This window comes from Saccopteryx bilineata, chromosome 1 (assembly GCF_036850765.1).
Source record: "Saccopteryx bilineata isolate mSacBil1 chromosome 1, mSacBil1_pri_phased_curated, whole genome shotgun sequence".
NCBI lineage: Eukaryota > Metazoa > Chordata > Mammalia > Chiroptera > Emballonuridae > Saccopteryx > Saccopteryx bilineata.
The window spans coordinates 173,036,273-173,054,168 of record NC_089490.1 but is presented as its reverse complement, the minus strand read 5'-3'; the positions used below and the strand labels follow the sequence as shown (position 1 = coordinate 173,054,168).

Genomic DNA, 17,896 nt, shown 5'->3' with positions numbered 1-17,896 from the left:
CTGTGTGCCCTGACTGGGATTCAAACCCAGGACTTCCATACACTGGGCCGATGCTCTACTGCTGAGCCAATCGACCAGGGCCTCTGAGGTACAATTTTAAGAGTAGCTATTAATAGGTATTAATCTACTATGTCTGTGGATTACTATGACAGAGAGCTAACACCCATCATATGGATCGGAACGGGTTGGGATAGAGGTAAGATTTGGTATATTAGGAATGTGGGGGAAGACATGGCTGACCTGCTTTTAAAAATAATATATTTCTAGAGATATTTTCTCTCAACATATGTACCCTGATTTATCAATGTCACTGCATTACATTTAATAAAAAAAAAATAAGTAAATCAGAAAAAAAAACAACTAAGATGAATCCATACATAGAAGGGACATAAAAATGAGACTCAGAGACATGAACAAGAATGTGATGGCAACAGGGGCGGGAGGTTGGGGGAGGGGGGAGGGGGTGAAGAAGGAGAGGGGGGTTAGGGGAGGGGAGGGGCACAAAGAAAACCAGATAGAAGGTGACAGAAGACAATTTAACTTTGGGGGAGGGGTATACAGCACAATCAAATGTCAAAATAATCTAGAGATATTTTCTCTCAACATATGTACCCTGATTTATCAATGTCACTGCATTAAATTTAATAATAAAAAAAATAATATATTTCTTTACCTCTATGCCATTCTTGGTTTATAGTCAAAATAAAAACAGATTACTTTCTATAAATATTAAAAACAAAACTAAACAAAACTATACCAACCTCAGCGGCAGCATAGCCAGGGTACACTTCCACACCAAGAGCTTCTGCTTGTTCTCCCATCCAGCTTACTAAATGTCCCAAGCGTACAATGTAATTGCCATGATTATTCATCGGAAGACCTACAAATAAATGCTTAATTTATAACTCTGGCTTTTTGTGTGTGTGTGTGTGTGAGAGAGAGAGAAAGAGGAAGGAAGAGAGATGAGAAGTATCAACTTGTAGTTGCTTCACTTCAGTTGTTCACTGATTGCTTCTGATATGTGCCTTGACTGGGGGGCTCCGCCAAGCCAGTGACCCTGTGCTCAAGCAGTGACCTTGGGCTCAAACCAGTAACCTTGGGCTTCAAGCCAGTAACCTTTGGGCCCAAGCCAGGAAGCCCACACTCATGTTGGTGAGCCCGCACTCAATCCAGTGACCTCAGAGGTTTAGAACCTGGGACCTCAACATCTCAGGTTGATGCTCTATCTATCCACTGTGCCACCACCGGTCAGGCTAAATACGACTTTATTGACAAAACATCTCACAAACATAAACATTTAACTTAAAAAATTCTAATCAATATATAGTTTCTGCATAAATATACACATTATATTACAGACTCAATTTCAATTTATTTTCTACAATCTTGGCCCAGTTCTAATTATTAAATTAAAAACAACATTACAGCATTAAATTAGAAATTCCTAGTTGACTTATAAGACTATCTCAATTCTTCTAGACTAGAAGACAGAAGAACTGGGTTCTAGTCCTGCTTTCCCATAAGCCAGCTGTGTAACTTGGGGACAAGATCTACAAATCTCTGGGCCTCAGCTCCCTCATCTTTGAAAGGAAAGGAGTCTACCAGATGAAATGTAATTCCTTCCAGTTGCAGAATTCTACAATTCCATGATTATTTATTGTATCTTACCTGGAAGAATTGGCACCGGAATTCTGTATTTCTCTGTTAAAATTCCAAACCTGTCTTCTGTTACAGGAGTGTTAAGTGGAGCCTAGAAGTAAAATCAGAAAAGAAAATTTTTAGTTCATATTTGTAAGGGTATATACAGATAATAATAAAAATAATAGTAATAATAATAAACTGTATCAAAAGTAAAGGGAACTACCCTGCTCAATTTTCTTTCATCATTTTCTTTAGAAAACGTGGACTGTAAATCCTTTCTTTCTTTGTCTCTTTGAGCTGTACGGGAATCTTTTTGAAACCTATATAAGCCAGTTTTGCATTCCAGGAATGTCTTTCTTGGGGACCTTGGAGATGTCTTTGAAATGTGAACATCAAGGAGGATGGCTTCCTGTCTCCCTGTCTGTGGCATTTCATCTAGGAGCTTGCTCCAGGTTAACATCCCGATTGATGAAAACGTAAGACAAGTTTTCTTTTTCTCTTGGATAATGCCAGTTAACATGTATGTAATGGATTGTTTCTGCCTGGGTATACAGGGCTTTGATATGAAAGACTTTTCTTATCAGAATTGATATTACATCAATAATCATTCCATGATATCTATTTCTGCTATAAATATTGAAAAGAGGAAATTAATTAGGCATAATTAAAGTATTTCTAATTTAAAGGAGCTTGATGTTTTAGAAATAACAGCGGAGTTGAAATTTTTGGAATTTAATTTACTCCATATGGAAAGAGCACAGAAATATTTATATAGTGTTTCACCTTTACAAAATATATTCACAGATACTAAATAGTCTAACTTTAAAGGTAGAATAAATATAATGTAACTCATCTTACATAAGAAAAAACTGAAATACAGAGAGTGTAAAATTTTAACCAAGATTATACAAATTATGAGAGCAGTAAAACTAGCACTTGGGTCTCTGCATATCACACTAGTGCCTTTTCTGCTTAGCTGTGGGTGACCATGATTTATTGCTTTAGAAAATTAGATTAGATTCTCCACTTTGGCTTTAGATATTGCAATGTCCCAGGAAATTCAGATAAGAACCTTGCTTATTAAGAACAATGATATAAACTATGGAGAAAGTTAGGAAATACTCTCCAAATTAAAATGCTGTATTTTATTCGGTACAAATATTCAAAGATTTTCTCAAAGTAATGCTTGCTTATAAATCCAGTACATAAATACAACACATAGAAGGCATTATATAAAAATGAGTTAATAGCCTGACCTGTGGTGGCACAGTGGATAAAGCGTCGACCTGGAAATGCTGAGGTCACCGGTTCAAAACCCTGGGCTTGCCTGGTCAAGGCACATATGGGAGTTGATGCTTCCAGCTCCTCCCCCCCCTTCTGTCTCTCTCTGTCTCTCCTCTCTCTCTCTCTCTGTCTCTCCCTCTCCTCTCTAAAATGAATAAATTAAAAAAAAAAAAAAAAGAATAAAATTAAAATTAAAAAAAAAATGAGTTAATAACTTAAAATTATAACTATACTGATACGATTTAACCTGTTTTTGCCCTTTTTAAATAAAAAAATCAATAATTAACCTATAAAGGATAGAATGATATGAAAAGGTTTCCCATATTCCGGTAATTTGGAAACAGAGAGAATACCGATTAGGCTTTTCATAAAAACCAATTTTTCATACTCCCTTCTCCTTCCAGTCTGGGAACAGTTCTTCAAAAGCACGTGGATCAAGGCAAGCCCCTGAGAGAGTGTGTGCTCCTATTTGAGCAGCTTTCTCCACCAGACACACACGGATGTCCTTGTCATGCTCAGCTGCCAACTGCTTCAGACGAACCGCTGCTGAAAGCCCGGCAGGGCCCGCACCCACTATCACTACATCCGCTTCTTCTGCAAACCTCTCCATGCTCACTCCTGAGAAGAAAAAAAGTTTAAAAAATATATAAAGTCTGGGGTGAATATGATCTGATAAAATGAATGCTGGCTTATAAATACCCACTATGCTGTAGAACATTATTTATAGAAATTGCCCATCTTACTGTATTAGCTGGATGCTCTCTTACTTCTATTCCAGTGCATGTCTTATTTTAGCTTCCATAAACCAACTTTTGGTTTAAGATTTATTATTTTATTATTATATATTTAGCAAATGTTATTTTCCTAAATATTAATATGTAGTAGATATTATAAATCTGTACTAGATGATTTACACTATCATAAAATATATTTCCCTCTACAGAATGACACAAAGTTTCTATAAAGCCTCAACAATTTTACACACCGCAATTATCACTTACCTTCCCATCGTTTGTCCTTATCCCGGGGATAAACAGTATAGTGGGTAGTAATTCGAGGTACAACGGAAGTTGAAGCCCATCTTGTAGCACGCAGAGGTAGATAAGTTTTCTTAATTTTTAAGGCACGAAAGCACTGATAGGCTGCACGAAAATTATAAACATTATTTTTTTAATTAGTTTTCCACAGAAGTAGACTAAAAAAATACTTTTAAAAAATCTAGCATTGAAAATGATAGCTGGGGACCCGGGTTCGATTCCCGGCCAGGGCACACAGGAGAAGCGCCCATTTGCTTTTCCACCCCTCCGCCGTGCCTTCCTCTCTGTCTCTCTCTTCCCCTCCCGCAGCCAAGGCTCCATTGGAGCAAAAATGGCCCGGGTGCTGGGGATGGCTCTGTGGCCTCTGCCTCAGGTGCTAGAGTGGCTCTGGTTGCAACATGGAGACGCCCAGGATGGGCAGAGCATCGCCCCCTGGTGGGCAGAGCGTCGCCCTATGGTGGGCGTGCAGGGTGGATCACGGTCGGGCGCATGCGGGAGTCTGTCTGTCTCTCCCTGTTTCCAGCTTCAGAAAAATGCAAAAAAACAAAACAAAAAAAAAAGAAAATGATAGCTGGTTTCTGGTTAGTTTCAATTAATTAGACCTTTAAATAATTTGATTTGCACCTTCATCCAAAAAAGTAAAAGGTCACAGATGATTTTAAAGGTACCTTCATGATCTAAAATTGTATGATTACACATGATGCCTAGTATTTGGAAACTTGTTTATATTCTGACCACATCAAAACTACAGACATTCAGTGAACAGTGCTGTAGAACTGTTAGTTGAAACATGAACTGAAATAGACTGTACACTTTCCCAGATAAACACTTCAGTTAATTTTTTCTCATAAAGCAATGTATTTTTAAAGTATTTAATAAACTAATTTATTCAATTTAGCTCATGCCAAGCTTTAGCTAAAGACAGAATGACCATATAATTTATAGTCCAAACTAGATAATTTTGAGAGTAATAAGGGATAGTATTAATGATTATGCTGGTACCTTATGGGCAAATTGGGTTTTATGATCAACTTCTTTTTAAATTAGGATGACTCTCATATATAGCCTAAAAATGTATATATAATTTGAGTTAGCAAATAAAATTTTACAGAAATAAACAGAAGTGTGAAAAGATTTATCTGTAAGAATGTTCCTTAAGCTTCTGTTGTTCTTTAACCTTCAACTCCATCTCCTTCTTCTCCTTACCAGAGGCAGATAATCTAGCACATCTATCCTCATGGAAAGATAATAGCAGTTGGGTGGGAACTTTCTCAATTCTTCAGAAACAATCTCTAATGTAATCTGTATTCGTGTCCATGCTTTGCTCATTCTCTCAGGTTATAATACGAGAGATGTCTTTTCTCCTCGCTAGATTAATCTTTCCACCTGGATGAGGAGGCCTATGCCTGCCATCTTCCTAGGGACATTCTTCCATCTGATACCTTCCACTCTTCCCTATCTCCAATTTCTGACTCCCTTCTCGGTATTCTCCTCGATAATCCTGCCTATCATAAAAAGAGAACAGAAACTCCTCCTTTCAGACTAGCCCTGACAGATATAAAAACTTATTTTTGGAGTTGGAATAATTAACCCTTTGAGTAGTACAAATGTTCATGTATGTCCTCGTGCCTCCTGACCATCCACAGGACAATCAATTTATTTTAAAAATGTATAAGGCAACATTTAAAAAAGGCAAATGTATGTTCTTTTTGTTTCCAAAAATTGGTTATCAAACAAACATGATTTTATGTTAATAAAACTGTAACTGAAACTAATTTCTTTTTTTGAAAAAAAACAACAAAACAAACTCACTCCTGAGGTGTCAGTGAGCAGAAAAAACCTCATTACTCAAAGGGTTAAAAGTCTGTTATGGGAGAAGAAATAGAATAGTCAAAGGAACAGAATAAAGAGGTCAGAAACAGATAGAATAAGGTAAGGATTTGGTATGTGACAAAAATGCCATTTCAAATCAGGAAGAAGGGAGAGTTACTCATTGTATGGTGCACACATAGTAAGAAAGTCACTTTGAAAAAAAGCATACTTCTTATATCAAAATGAATTCCATTTGGTCAATGATTTTAACAGAGAAAGTCAAAGTATAAAAGACAATGGCGATACATTCACAAATTGCCATATTTCCCCATGTACAAAATGTACCTCCTTCTGAAATATTTGGGGTCTAAAAACTGGGTACGTCTTATACAGTGGTTGTAGATTTTTTTTACTTGCATTTCCCACTTTTTCGTGCTTGTTTTTGCACTCATTGTTGAAGACAATGATTCGTCATCAGACACAGATGAGGACAAGCTAATGGATGAGAGTTATGACAGTGATGAGGAGTTGTATAAATTTTATGATGAATAAAACTTGAGTTCAATAACTTTATGTAATACATTTTCCCCCAAAATTTCGGGCCCCAAAATTAAGGTGCATCTTATACATGGGGAATACGGTATTTGATTTCACCTGCTTTTGAGCGTGGACTAGACTTAGTGACTCACTTCCAGCTAGTAGAATATGGAGAGAAAAATATTAATTTTACAGTGAAGAAACAAGCAGACAGCCTGACCTGTGGTGGCGCAGTGGATAAAGCGTCAACCTGGAAATGATGAGGTTGCCGGTTCGAAACCTGGGCTTGCCTGGTCAAGGCACATATGGGAGTTGATGATTCCAGCTCCTCCCCCACCTTCTCTCTCTGTCTCTCTCTCCTCTCTGTCTCTCTCTCTCCCTTTCTCTCTCCTCTCTAAAATGAATAAATAAAATTTAAAAAAAAAAAGTTTTAAAGAAACAAGCAGACACTTTAAACAAGTGATCAAGTTTAACATTGCCAGCAATAAGACTTACTGGTGTCACATGCTCCTGATATGATATGACGAGAAGAGCTCTTGCCTCTGAGGTATACTTCTGCCAAATCTATAACTTCTGTCTAATCATGAGAAATCACCAGACAAACTCAGATTGGGGGACATTCCACACAATGACTGGCCAGTCTATACCGAAAGTGTCAAGGTCATGAGAGACAAGAAAAGACAGAAATGGTCACACTGAAGTAGACTAAGAAGGTATGACAACTAAAAGCAATGTGGTGCCCTGGATTGGATCCTGGAATAGAAAAAGAAGATGAAATCTGAACAAAGCCCATAGTTTAGTTAATATATTGTACCAATGTTCATTTCTTAGTTTTGATAATTATACTGTAGTTATGTAAGAAGTTAATCTGGGCAAAGCGTATACAGGAATTCTGTGCTATCTTTTCAAGTCTTCTCTAAATCTAAAATTATTTCAAATTAAAAAATCAAAATTATAATGATACAAAATTAACTCAAGAAGGGTCAAAGACCTAAATATAAAAGCTAAAACTATAAAAATTAAAAAAAACCTCAAACAAACTCATATGGGTGTAAATTTTTGTTTCTTACCTATTACATCAAAAGCAGAGTCAACAAGAGAAAACAGATAAGCTGTACTTCATCAAAATTAAAACCTTTGTGCCTCAAATGATACCATAAAGAAAGTAAAAAAAAAAGAAAGAAAAAAGATAACCCATGAAATGGAAGGAAATATTTGCAAATCATTTATCTGATAAGAATTCATTTTTAATAATAAAAAAAATAGCAATTAAAATCAGAGAAAGGATCTAAATAGACATTTCTCCAAAGGAGGTATCCAAATGGCCAATAAGCACATGAAGAAATGCTCAATATTATTAACCATCAGGGAAATACAAATAAAAACTATATAAGATAGCACTTCATAGCCACCAGATCAGCTACAATCTATAAGGCAGATAATAACAAGTGATAACAAGCATGTGGAGAAATTGGAACTCTCGTATATTGCTGGTGGGAATATTAAATAGTGCAGTCAGTCTGGAAAACAGTCTGACAGCTCCTCAAAATGTTAAACATAGAGTTTCCACATGACTTACTCCTAACTATACATAACTAAGATAATAAAAACATGTCTATACAAAAACCTGTATACAAATATTTATAGCTGCATTATCATCCAAGAAATGAAAAAAACTTCAAATGTTCATTAGTAAACTGATAAATAAGAAGTGATATACCCATATAGTGGAATATCATTCAACAATAAAAAGAAATTAATTAGTGAGATATGCTATAATATGGACGAACCTTGAAAACATTACACTAAGTGAAAGAAGCCAGCTACTAAAAACCATATGTGAGTCCATGTATATGAAGTATCCAGAACGGACTGATGATACAGACAGAAAGTAGCTTAGTTGTTGTCTGGCACTGGAGATTTGGGGAGTGACTGCTAATGGGGATGGGGTGATGAAAATGTTCTAAACTAGACTGTGGCAGTGGTTGCACAAGTCTGTGAATATACTAAAATCCATTGAATTTTCATTTTAGATGGTATAAACTATATGGTATGTAACAAATCTCAATAAAAATTATTAAAAAACATTTACAGCCACATACAAAAGATTATGGAAAAAATACTGCTAATTATTTTAGAATCTTGAATTTGGAAAAGTTTTTCTAAGTATGTTAAAATTCTCAAAAATCATTAAATCATCTAACTAAAAGTTTAAAACATCTATATGATCAAAAATGCTAAACACAAATGTCTTGCTTAGTTGTCTATATGCTATAAGTAGATGGCATAGCCCTTGAATATTCGTCTTTTCCTTATTTTACATTAAATCCCAGTCTTAGCCTATATTTATAGGTATAAATATTTGTTGACCAAATATCAGTCCTTTTCATTAGTCCTTTTCATTAGAGTGCTCATTTATGATTCACCTATGGTATTATAAAATAGGTTAATGCTTTTTGTAGTGTCATTCTCTGTGTAAAGGCAGGCTAGAGTTATCAATGAGAAGCATTAAAAGACCAAGATGAGAACGAAAAGAATTTCTAGAGTGGAAGAAAGGATCTCCAAAACATGTAAGGTGATCAAGGGCTGGTATCTAAAATATACAAAGAACTCATAAAACTCAACAAGAAAACAAACAACTCTATTTAAAAAAATGGGCAAAAGATCTGAACCAACAACTCACTGAAGAAATACAAATATACAGATAAAAATAAGCATATGAAAAGATGCTGAGCCCTGGCCGGTAGGCTCAGTGGTAGAGTGTTGGCCGGGCATGTGGATGCCCCGGGTATGATTCGGAGAAGTGCCTATCTGCTTCTCTCCCTCCCTCCTTGCTTGTCTCTCTCTCTCTAGCTTCTCCTCCTGCAGCCACGGCTCAATTGGAGCAGGATGGCCCCGGGTGTTGAGGATGGCTCTACGGCCTCCACCCAAGGTACTAAAAAGAGCTGGGGTGCAAGCACAGTTCCAGATGGGCAGAGCATCGCACCCTAGTAGGCTTCTGGGTGGATCCCAGTTGGGGCGCATGAGGGAGTCTGTCTCTCTGCCACTCCTTCTCTCACTGAATATGTATGAATGAAGAATGAATGAATGAAGCTGTACATCTTATGTTATCAGGGAACTGCAGAGATATCACTACACACCTGTTAGAATGGCCAAAATCCAAACAAGGGAACACCAAATGCTGATGAGGATGTGGAGTAACAGAAAGTCTCATTTATTGCTGGCAGGAATGCAAAATGGTACATTCATTTTGGAAGACAGGCAGCTTCTTACAAAGCTAAGCATGCTCTTAACATATGATCCAGCAACTGCACTAGTTGGTATTTACCCAAATGAGCTGAAAATTAATCCACACAAACACCTGCAGTCAAGCAAGATGAATAAGCTCTAGAAATCTGCTATACAACATTGTACCAATGGTCAACAATAATGTATCATATTATAAAAGTTGTCAAGAGAGTATAAACTCATGTTAAGTGTCCACATATAATAAAAGATAAAAAATATCCAGGATTTATAAAAAGCCCTTCAAATGAATGTTTACAGCAACTTTTTTCATAACTAACTGTTAAAACTTAGAAGATAAAAACAAAACAAAACAAAACAAAAAAAACTTAGAAGATGCCTGTTAATGGGTGAATAGATAAATAGACTGTGGTGTATCCATACAATAGAATATTATTTATTACTAAAAAGAAATGTGCTTTTAACCACAAAAAGACATGGAGGGAACTTAAATGTGTATTGAAAGAAACCAATCTGGAATCATATAGTATGATTCCAACTATATGACATTCAGGGAAAAGCAAAACTACAGAGACATTAAAAAGATCAGTGGTTGCCAGGGGTTCTGAAACAGAGAGGCTGGAATAAATAAGTCAAACACAAAGAATTTGGGTGAATAGTGAAACTATTCTGTATGAAAATGTAATAAATGGTAGATACATGCTATTATACATTTGTCAAACCCACAGAACGTACAATACAAAGAGTAAGCTCTAATGTAAAGTATTATTCATAATAACATATCAATACTGGTTCACACTTGCAACCAATGTACCATACCAATGCAAGATATTAATGGGGAATGAAGGGGTTATATGGGAACTGTGGAAATTCTGCTCCATTTTTCTCTAAACCTAAAATGGCTAACAACAAAAAAATAAAGTTTATTAAAAAACTAAAAAGGGTAACATGTAAAATTTCAGTGGTTAAGTGCACAGGCTTCGTGCCTGAATTCATTAACAACAATGAAACTTTCAGCAAGTTATTTAATTCCTCCATACTGTAGCAGCTCTAGAGTTTATGGTTGATCTTAACCTTGGATATATTACGGTATAGGATCTAGGAACTTACACAAAGCAAGTAGCTAATATATTTGTTAAGTGGACAGGCACCTTCCTAGTTAAACTTCAACTGTCATTCAGAAATGTGCAAATCTCGGGTTTAATTTCCTAAAACTAACTCCTGAGTTACAGAATAATAATAATAATAATAATGAGACTTTTCTTCTAATTTTTAACTTGTCTCTTATAACAAAGCACCTATCTGCAAATGAACACTTTTCTAAATATGGACTATAACAAATAAATAGTAAAGATCAACCAACACTTATGCATGGGTTTGGAATACACGGTTGGGCAAAAGTAGGTTTACAATTTTTCTTATGAAAAAATAATGTAATAAATAATAAATAATAATACAAGAAAGGACTGTTTTCCACACTCACAACTGTAAACCTATGTTTGCCCCACCCTGTATATAATTTTTTTTTTACATTTTCATAGACATACTAATCAGCTAAGAATTTTCAATTTTAATGCCACATTTTGTCCTTCATGACAATGTTCTTATGAGATATTTGGGGCAGCTACAATCCCCATCTACAACAGAGAAATAGAAATTAAGATGATCCCAGCCAAGCTCAGTCTCAATCCTTCTATCATTAGTCAAGTCTTGATCATTTGAAATGATCTCTGAAGTAACAGAATCTAACTATGATAAAACAAGTTTTGTTTCTTTATTTCTTTTCTGCTTAAATGGAGAGATGACAGCCTGACACAGGATAATTATTTTTATTCTTTAAATCCAATGTAAAATCAATATATTTTTGTTTTATTCTTTCCAATAAAATTAATCTTTTTTTTTTTTTACAATAGTAAAAACCTGGCATTAGACAAGCAATAAAGATTAGGATGAATGTAGGAGAGAAAGAAATTTGGAGTGACTGACCATTAAAGCCTTTTAAGTACATATTCTAAATCTTAAAAAAAATGTATATAAGATACATATGAATATTATAGGAGAAGTCCATTCCAGCATTCAATATAGTAATAGCATTCAAAGGAATATTTAAGAATACTTATTAAATATTTATATTTTTATTAAAAGATATTAAAAATAGATCAAGTTTTAGTTTAGTGTAGCATTATAATTTAATGATTAGAAGTTATCATTTGCTTCTGAAACCTGATGATTTGGTATCAAAGAAAACTGTAATTCTATTGCTTATACAGCTTGTGCTTTCCTTGAGAATATTTGGAACTAGGTAGTCTGATTTCCTCCAGGGGTTAAAAAAAAAAAGTAATGACCTTTGCTCCTTTTCTGAAAACAATTCTGATATTTCACTTTAAAGAAGTGTACACTTGGGCACTTTGGCTGAATTTTGTTAAAGAAGTGAGCTCAAAAGTCCAATGAACTCATATCGCTCTATTAAAGTCACACCGACGACAGTGCATTTGTGCCCATCTCTTTGGTGCCAGTAGCACTAACGTTAGGCCATGAAAATGGCAACGATTAAATAAGCATCCAAAAAAAAAAAAAAAAAAAAAAGGAAATGGTCCTTTTGGTGGGACTTTGTTAGCACTTGGCCCAAGAATGACTTCAACTACATTAGGCAGTAGCATCTGACTACACTTCCATTAGATGTACTAATACATGCACAGTAACAGGAACTTTCAACAAAACTCCACTTACTTTAATATACGACAGCAGATTTGACAAAATTCCACTTTAAATGAAATTTACACAATAAGAACATCCTTGAATTTCCAATGTGTAGACTTGTTTGTTCCATAACTGAAAATTAACTTAAATAAACTACGATTTTAAAGCCAGTTGTGAAATAATTCAAGATCCTGTAATGAACGTTTTATTTTTTTTGGAATTTAAAACATTTTTGTTTTTAAGTAAAACCATTATTTTTAAGTGAAAGGAGAGGTTATGTGATATTTTCACAAGTCATCCTGGTGGTTCTAGGAGCACCCAGAACACGGTAAGTCCCGAGAGTTAATTTTAGACAATGTAGAAAAATTCCTGGCTCCAGACAGAATTTGGCTCCAGCATATGAATGTTAATCATGATGTAACAGATCAGACTTCAAATACTTAAAAAACTGGGATAGGATGGCGGCAAGACGCAACTTAGGTCAAGACCAAGGAGAAACACTGTGCAAATATTTTATCCATTTCTAACAATGCAACAGGTAACATCTTCTGCGCTTTGGGAAAAGGGTCAGAATCAGAATTTGGAACGATTTAGTTCAGGAGTCCACAGGAGGCCCGTGTTGATAAGTCTCCTCCGCCCACGACCTTTAGCTTAGTTGTCCACGCCAGGGTCCGCCACCCGATGCCGATAACGTGACGTTTGTCCCAGTTTAGCTTGAGAAAGCCGAGAGAACTGGCAGGAGAGCGGTGCCTACAGTGCCCAGGTGTGACCCTGTCCATTCTTCCCTAACTATTCGACCTTTCTCCACTTAGTCCCCTCCCGCAGTTCCCTCTCACCTGGGCAGGACAGCCTGGCCAGCGTCACCAACATGTTCGCCTTACGGAGGACTCTCGCCGAACACAGAGGAAGGACTGTCAGTGGCTCGCCACAGGCGCTGGACCTCTAGACCTCGGGGGGCGCCATTACCTGCCAGGAACCACCTAGTCCTCTGCTGAAGTTTGCCTCTCTGCTCAGCGGACAGCTTTTGGCTTCAAGCCGTTCCCGCCTCTTTCTCGTTCTGCGCCGGCGCCACGCGTGACACATTGGCCAGCAGAGGCTTCCGGGTCATGTATCCAAGGAGAAAAAAGTAAGGGACTCCAAGGTTCAGCGAGGCCTCGAGGCTTCAGGATGCGGACTGAGTCTGCGCTATAGTCACAGAAGTCCCATAGTGCAACGCACACGCCGCAAAAGGCAGTAGGAGGCGGGGCGCTGCGCACGGCATCCTGGGAATTAGAGTCTTCTGCTGAGGAGCCTTCTAAGCCTGTAAGGAACTTTGCTCAGTAGAGAGCTGCGCAAGGTGAATCGAGTGACATCTCATTGGCTGTCTCGAAAAAATGAACGGTCTTTGCGGTATTAGGCTGACACCGACAAAGAGACTGGGCGGGACTTTGGGTGGGAACAGGCGGGGCCTCTAGGCTTGGCGCGAGCGATTGAAACAGCGTTTGGTGTCGGTTCCGCCACGTTCTGATTCGGTTGTTCCAGCCCTTCTCCATGGCAGACCCTGAGGAGATGCCGGTTTCCTCGCAGCCCCCGCTGCCTCCCCAATCTCCCTCGTCTTCAGACGCCTCTTCCACATCACCCCCCGGCGTCCCAGTGAGTTTGGACTGGCCCGTTCCGAGCAGAAGCAGCGGCCGAACGGTGGACCCGCTGGAGGAAGTGGAGCTGCAGATCGGGGTCGTGAGTGTCGCCGGACAGGTCCCGGGGCCGCGTCCCCGCTCGGCGCCTGTCGGAAGACGGACGGCGGGGCCAGGGCGGGAGGAGCTGCGGATCCGCACACCCCGCTGGGCGCGTCCCGTCCTTCTGTCCCCTGAGGATTCTGCTTTGGTTTCGAGAGATTAGGAGTTATTCCTCCAGCCGCCCCATCCCTCAGTCTTGTCCTTGTGTCTGGTCTTGTGGTTCAGCCTTCCCCGAAACCCGAAACCACGCAGCAGCAGCTCTGCTGCGAGGACTTGGCTGGCTCTGTCTGCCCTCCGTCCGCCCGCCCCTGGCTGCCCGTGGCTCTCACCCGGGCGGTGAGTTCTGTCTCCGTGGACTTAAGAGCGCGCCGTTCTAGTGGCCACCTGCCCAGAGCCGGCTGACAGTGCTGTTGTCCGTTTCAGGCTTGATTTGCGCCCGACCCAGTTTGGAGGGGTGAGCCCCGCCTCCGTAGTCCAGATTGGTTTTGTTAACGGTTTAGTCAAAGATCCCTCCCCAAGATTGCTGGAATTCATGGTCTGGTTGGTTTCTGTTGAATCTCGAATTTTCAGAAACTAATGCGCGCGCACGCGCACTTAGGTGAATGAGGTTTTAGGGTGTAATCGTTTTGGGAGAATTTTGTGGAATAGACCCTACTATGCGGATTGGAAACTGGGAAATGAACCCAGTTATCTCATGGTTCAAGGTTTTTTGTTTTGTTTTGTTTTGTTTTGTTTTTTTAATTACGAAGTACTGCTAGGGCTTCTCTTTTTGCTGAACAAGACTGGTTCTAGTGAATGTATAGAATGGAGTGCAGATGTGTTATCTAGGAGCGATGTTATTTTATATCATAGGTGAAGAAAACGTTTAATTAAGTGAATTTTCCACCACGAGTTGGATATTCTCTGCTTGTGGTTTAATGAGAGTTGACTTTGTTAGCTCAGAGCATCTGTTCTTTGGGCTATAACATTTTCATGGTCTCCAGTGTTCACAGGTAAAAAGAGTGAACACTGGAGACCATGAAAATGTATTTAGTGCCAAGGGGTCCAACTCGTCTTGTTGAGTTAAATGAGCCTCCAGTGAATTTTCAATTAAAAAAAACAACTGACTTGTCATGTCTGATACATAGTGGGTATCTTTCTGGCTCACATCTTTCCTCAAAGCTTACTTTATGTTAAAGAATTTTTAGTTTCCCTGACGGAGCTGGCATTTTAGTTTGAAGATTTTCTTTTTTTTTTTACTTTAAAAGAAACTAATTTAGGCATTGGATTTAACGTTTTAACCTATTTTTTAGACTATTAATAAAATGAGAATTTAAAGAATAAATGTATTGTTTGACTTTTTTTTTTTTAAATTTCAGGCAGCATTTTCATTAAGCAAACTTCTTGAAGCCACATCTGCAGTATCAGCTCAAGTGGAAGAGCTTGCCTTCAAATGTACAGAAAATGCATGTTTCCTTAAAAAATGGCGGGACCTCTTAAAAGAAGGCTATGATTCTTTGAAGCCTGACAACTGATTTGGCTGTGAAATGCCTCATACTTGCTCATTTTTGATATTTGCACATGTACCATATGTATGGGATAATCTCTGGTAGTTCTGTGTACTCTAAATAAATTTTTTCTTGGTTTTCTTCACTTTTGTGAGAGCAGAAGACTGATGTTACTTTTTATGCTGACTTGTATTTGTTTACCTTAAATAGTTTATGTTTAAACTCTCATAGAATCTTTTATGAAAGTTAATTTCATCAGTGGATAATAATACCACAGTATTACCAGTAGTAAATTAGGTAGAACATTATTCTATTCGATTTGCAAGAAGATGCCAAGAATGGCAGAGTTTGAAGTTGAGCTTCATTTTATGGACAAAGGAAGGTAACTTTAAGGTTAGTATAAATAATTAGGCTAAGTTCTCTAGAACCAATCACAGTACGTATCTTATTTACTGTACTTCCATATCCCTAGCACCTAGAACTGTGTCACATAATCACTAAGTTTGTTGGGTAAAAGAGTTGACAACATAATTAAAATCTATTTTTTCTTCCTGTTTTTAGCATGAAGATTATAATTGTTTCTTTAAAAAATATTAAGTCAACCTCATTGACTTGAAGGAAAATGCTTTTTTGAATTTATAAATGATGACAGCTTTTTAAAATATATGAAATATTTGTTGCCCTTTTATGATGCTTTTTAGAAAGGCTTCAACTTCAGAAATGCAAGCAGGTATAGAAAGAATGCATCTTTTTTCCCTATTTCTAAGGTTAACTGCTTCTACAGATACTTCTTGCATTCCATGTTGATTGTTCTTTTTTTTTTTTTTTTTTTTTTTTTTTGTATTTTTCTGAAGCTGGAAATGGGGAGGCAGTTAGACAGACTCACGCATGCGCCCGACCGGGATCCACCCGGCATGCCCACCAGGGGGCGATGCTCTGCCCATCTGGGGCGTCGCTCTGTTGCGACCAGAGAGCCACTCTAGCGCCTGAGGCAGAGGCCAAGGAGCCATCCCCAGCGCCCGGGCCATCTTTTTGCTCCAATGGAGCTTTGGCTGCAGGAGGGGAAGAGAGAGACAGAGAGGAAGGAGAGGGGGAGGGGTAGAGAAGCAGATGGGCACCTCTCCTGTGTGCCCTGGCCGGAATTGAACCCAGGACTTCCGCACGCCAGGCTGACGCTCTACCACTGAGCCAACCGGCCAGGGCCTGACTGTTCTCTTTAAAGTGCCTTATCGGCCTGACCTGTGGTGGCGCAGTGGATAAAGCGTCGACCTGGAAACAGTGAGGTGGCCGGTTCAAAACCCTGGGCTTGCCTAGTCAAGGCCCATATGGGAGTTGATGCTTCCTGCTCCTCCCCCCTTCTCCCTCTCTCTCTCTCTTCCCTCTCTATAATGAATAAATAAAATCTTAAAATAAATAAATAAATAAAGTGCCTTATTGGCCCTGGTTGGTTGGCTTAGTGAATAAAACATCACCCTTGTGCACTAAAAGTCATGGATTCCAGTAAGAAGCAATGAGTGTACAACTAAATGGAACAACTAAGTGGAACAATGAGTTGATGCCTCTCTCTCTCCCTCTCTCCCCCTCCCCAACTTCCCCCTTATTCTCTCAAATCATTGGAAAAATAAAAAAAAGTGTCTTATCACAATTATGGTTCTGTACCATTACTTTTGGAGCTTTGTAAGGAATCATTCTAAATTCTAGACATAATTTTAAAGAAGTTGCTTTTTAATGTGTCAAATTTAAATGATGTGATTATTTTCATATTATTTGATTTTATTGACAGTGTTCTATTTTACTTGTCCTTTATCTCATGTTGCTTTCTCTCTCTGGTGGTTTGTGTCGTGTTTCAATTATTAAGCCCAATAATTCTCTACTACATAACTCTGGGCATCTTTGATATAGTATCTTAGTTGTAGATATGAAGATATGTATAGAACTATATTCTAAAGCTCCACAATAGGGCTATGAAAGGGGACAAATGGATGGGCAATGTAAGTTTTGTTTAGCATATTAGGTCATACTTCTAAATTTTTTTAAGTTAAAGAAAACATATAGTATGTAACTGTACCATAGAGATGCATATTTTGATATTAGAAAAATATTTTCCTTATGTGTCATGAAGATTAAGGTTTTAAAACGTACAAAAATAAACTTGTTAAAAACAAATTTTATTTCCATATCTTTGGGCTCATTACTCTAAAATGTTTTATTGAAATATTTTAAACCAAACAGGAAAGGTGAATGATTTAAAGGACAACAGTGCATTTCCACCGAGAAGATTTTATAAATGTTAGCACTTGGCTATATTTTCTTCAGATCTCTGTACATATAGAAGTTACTCTATTTGGAGAGGTAAAATGATGGAAGAGTGAGTAAACTGAATAGACTGGAAACCAAATAGCTCCAGAAAACCATTTGAAAATATTTTAGATGCTAG

The 17,896-nt window shown here is 37.9% G+C and overlaps 2 protein-coding genes across 6 annotated transcripts in view; one reads left to right on the top strand and one right to left on the bottom strand.

The window, feature by feature from the left end:
- ETFDH (electron transfer flavoprotein dehydrogenase) overlaps positions 1-13,283 on the bottom strand; it is a 38,557-nt gene extending 25,274 nt beyond the window's left edge. For all 3 annotated transcript variants that reach the window (XM_066279847.1, XM_066279840.1, XM_066279830.1), the window contains exons 1-5: positions 13,094-13,283; positions 3,927-4,067; positions 3,314-3,543; positions 1,669-1,750; positions 762-880 (exon numbers count right to left, since the gene is read on the bottom strand). In XM_066279847.1, the coding sequence (XP_066135944.1) occupies positions 762-880; positions 1,669-1,750; positions 3,314-3,543; positions 3,927-4,067; positions 13,094-13,127 (606 nt within the window). In that variant the 5' untranslated portion in view covers positions 13,128-13,283. The remainder of the gene's footprint in view (positions 1-761; positions 881-1,668; positions 1,751-3,313; positions 3,544-3,926; positions 4,068-13,093) is intronic.
- A 178-nt stretch (positions 13,284-13,461) lies between these two features.
- Positions 13,462-15,604, top strand: C1H4orf46 (chromosome 1 C4orf46 homolog). 3 transcript variants are annotated; one of them, XR_010731897.1, is made up of 2 exons: positions 13,462-14,308; positions 15,331-15,454. XR_010731897.1 is itself a non-coding variant. In XM_066279865.1 (2 exons), the coding sequence occupies exons 1-2, from the start codon at positions 13,788-13,790 to the stop codon at positions 15,484-15,486; spliced, it is 342 nt and encodes a 113-aa protein (XP_066135962.1). In that variant the 5' UTR covers positions 13,462-13,787; the 3' UTR covers positions 15,487-15,604. The 3 variants fall into 3 exon arrangements, 1 of the variants encoding a protein (XP_066135962.1); XR_010731896.1 differs by having other exon boundaries at positions 13,462-14,426; positions 15,331-15,410; XM_066279865.1 differs by having other exon boundaries at positions 13,462-13,973; positions 15,331-15,604.
- The last annotated feature ends 2,292 nt before the right edge of the window (positions 15,605-17,896 follow it).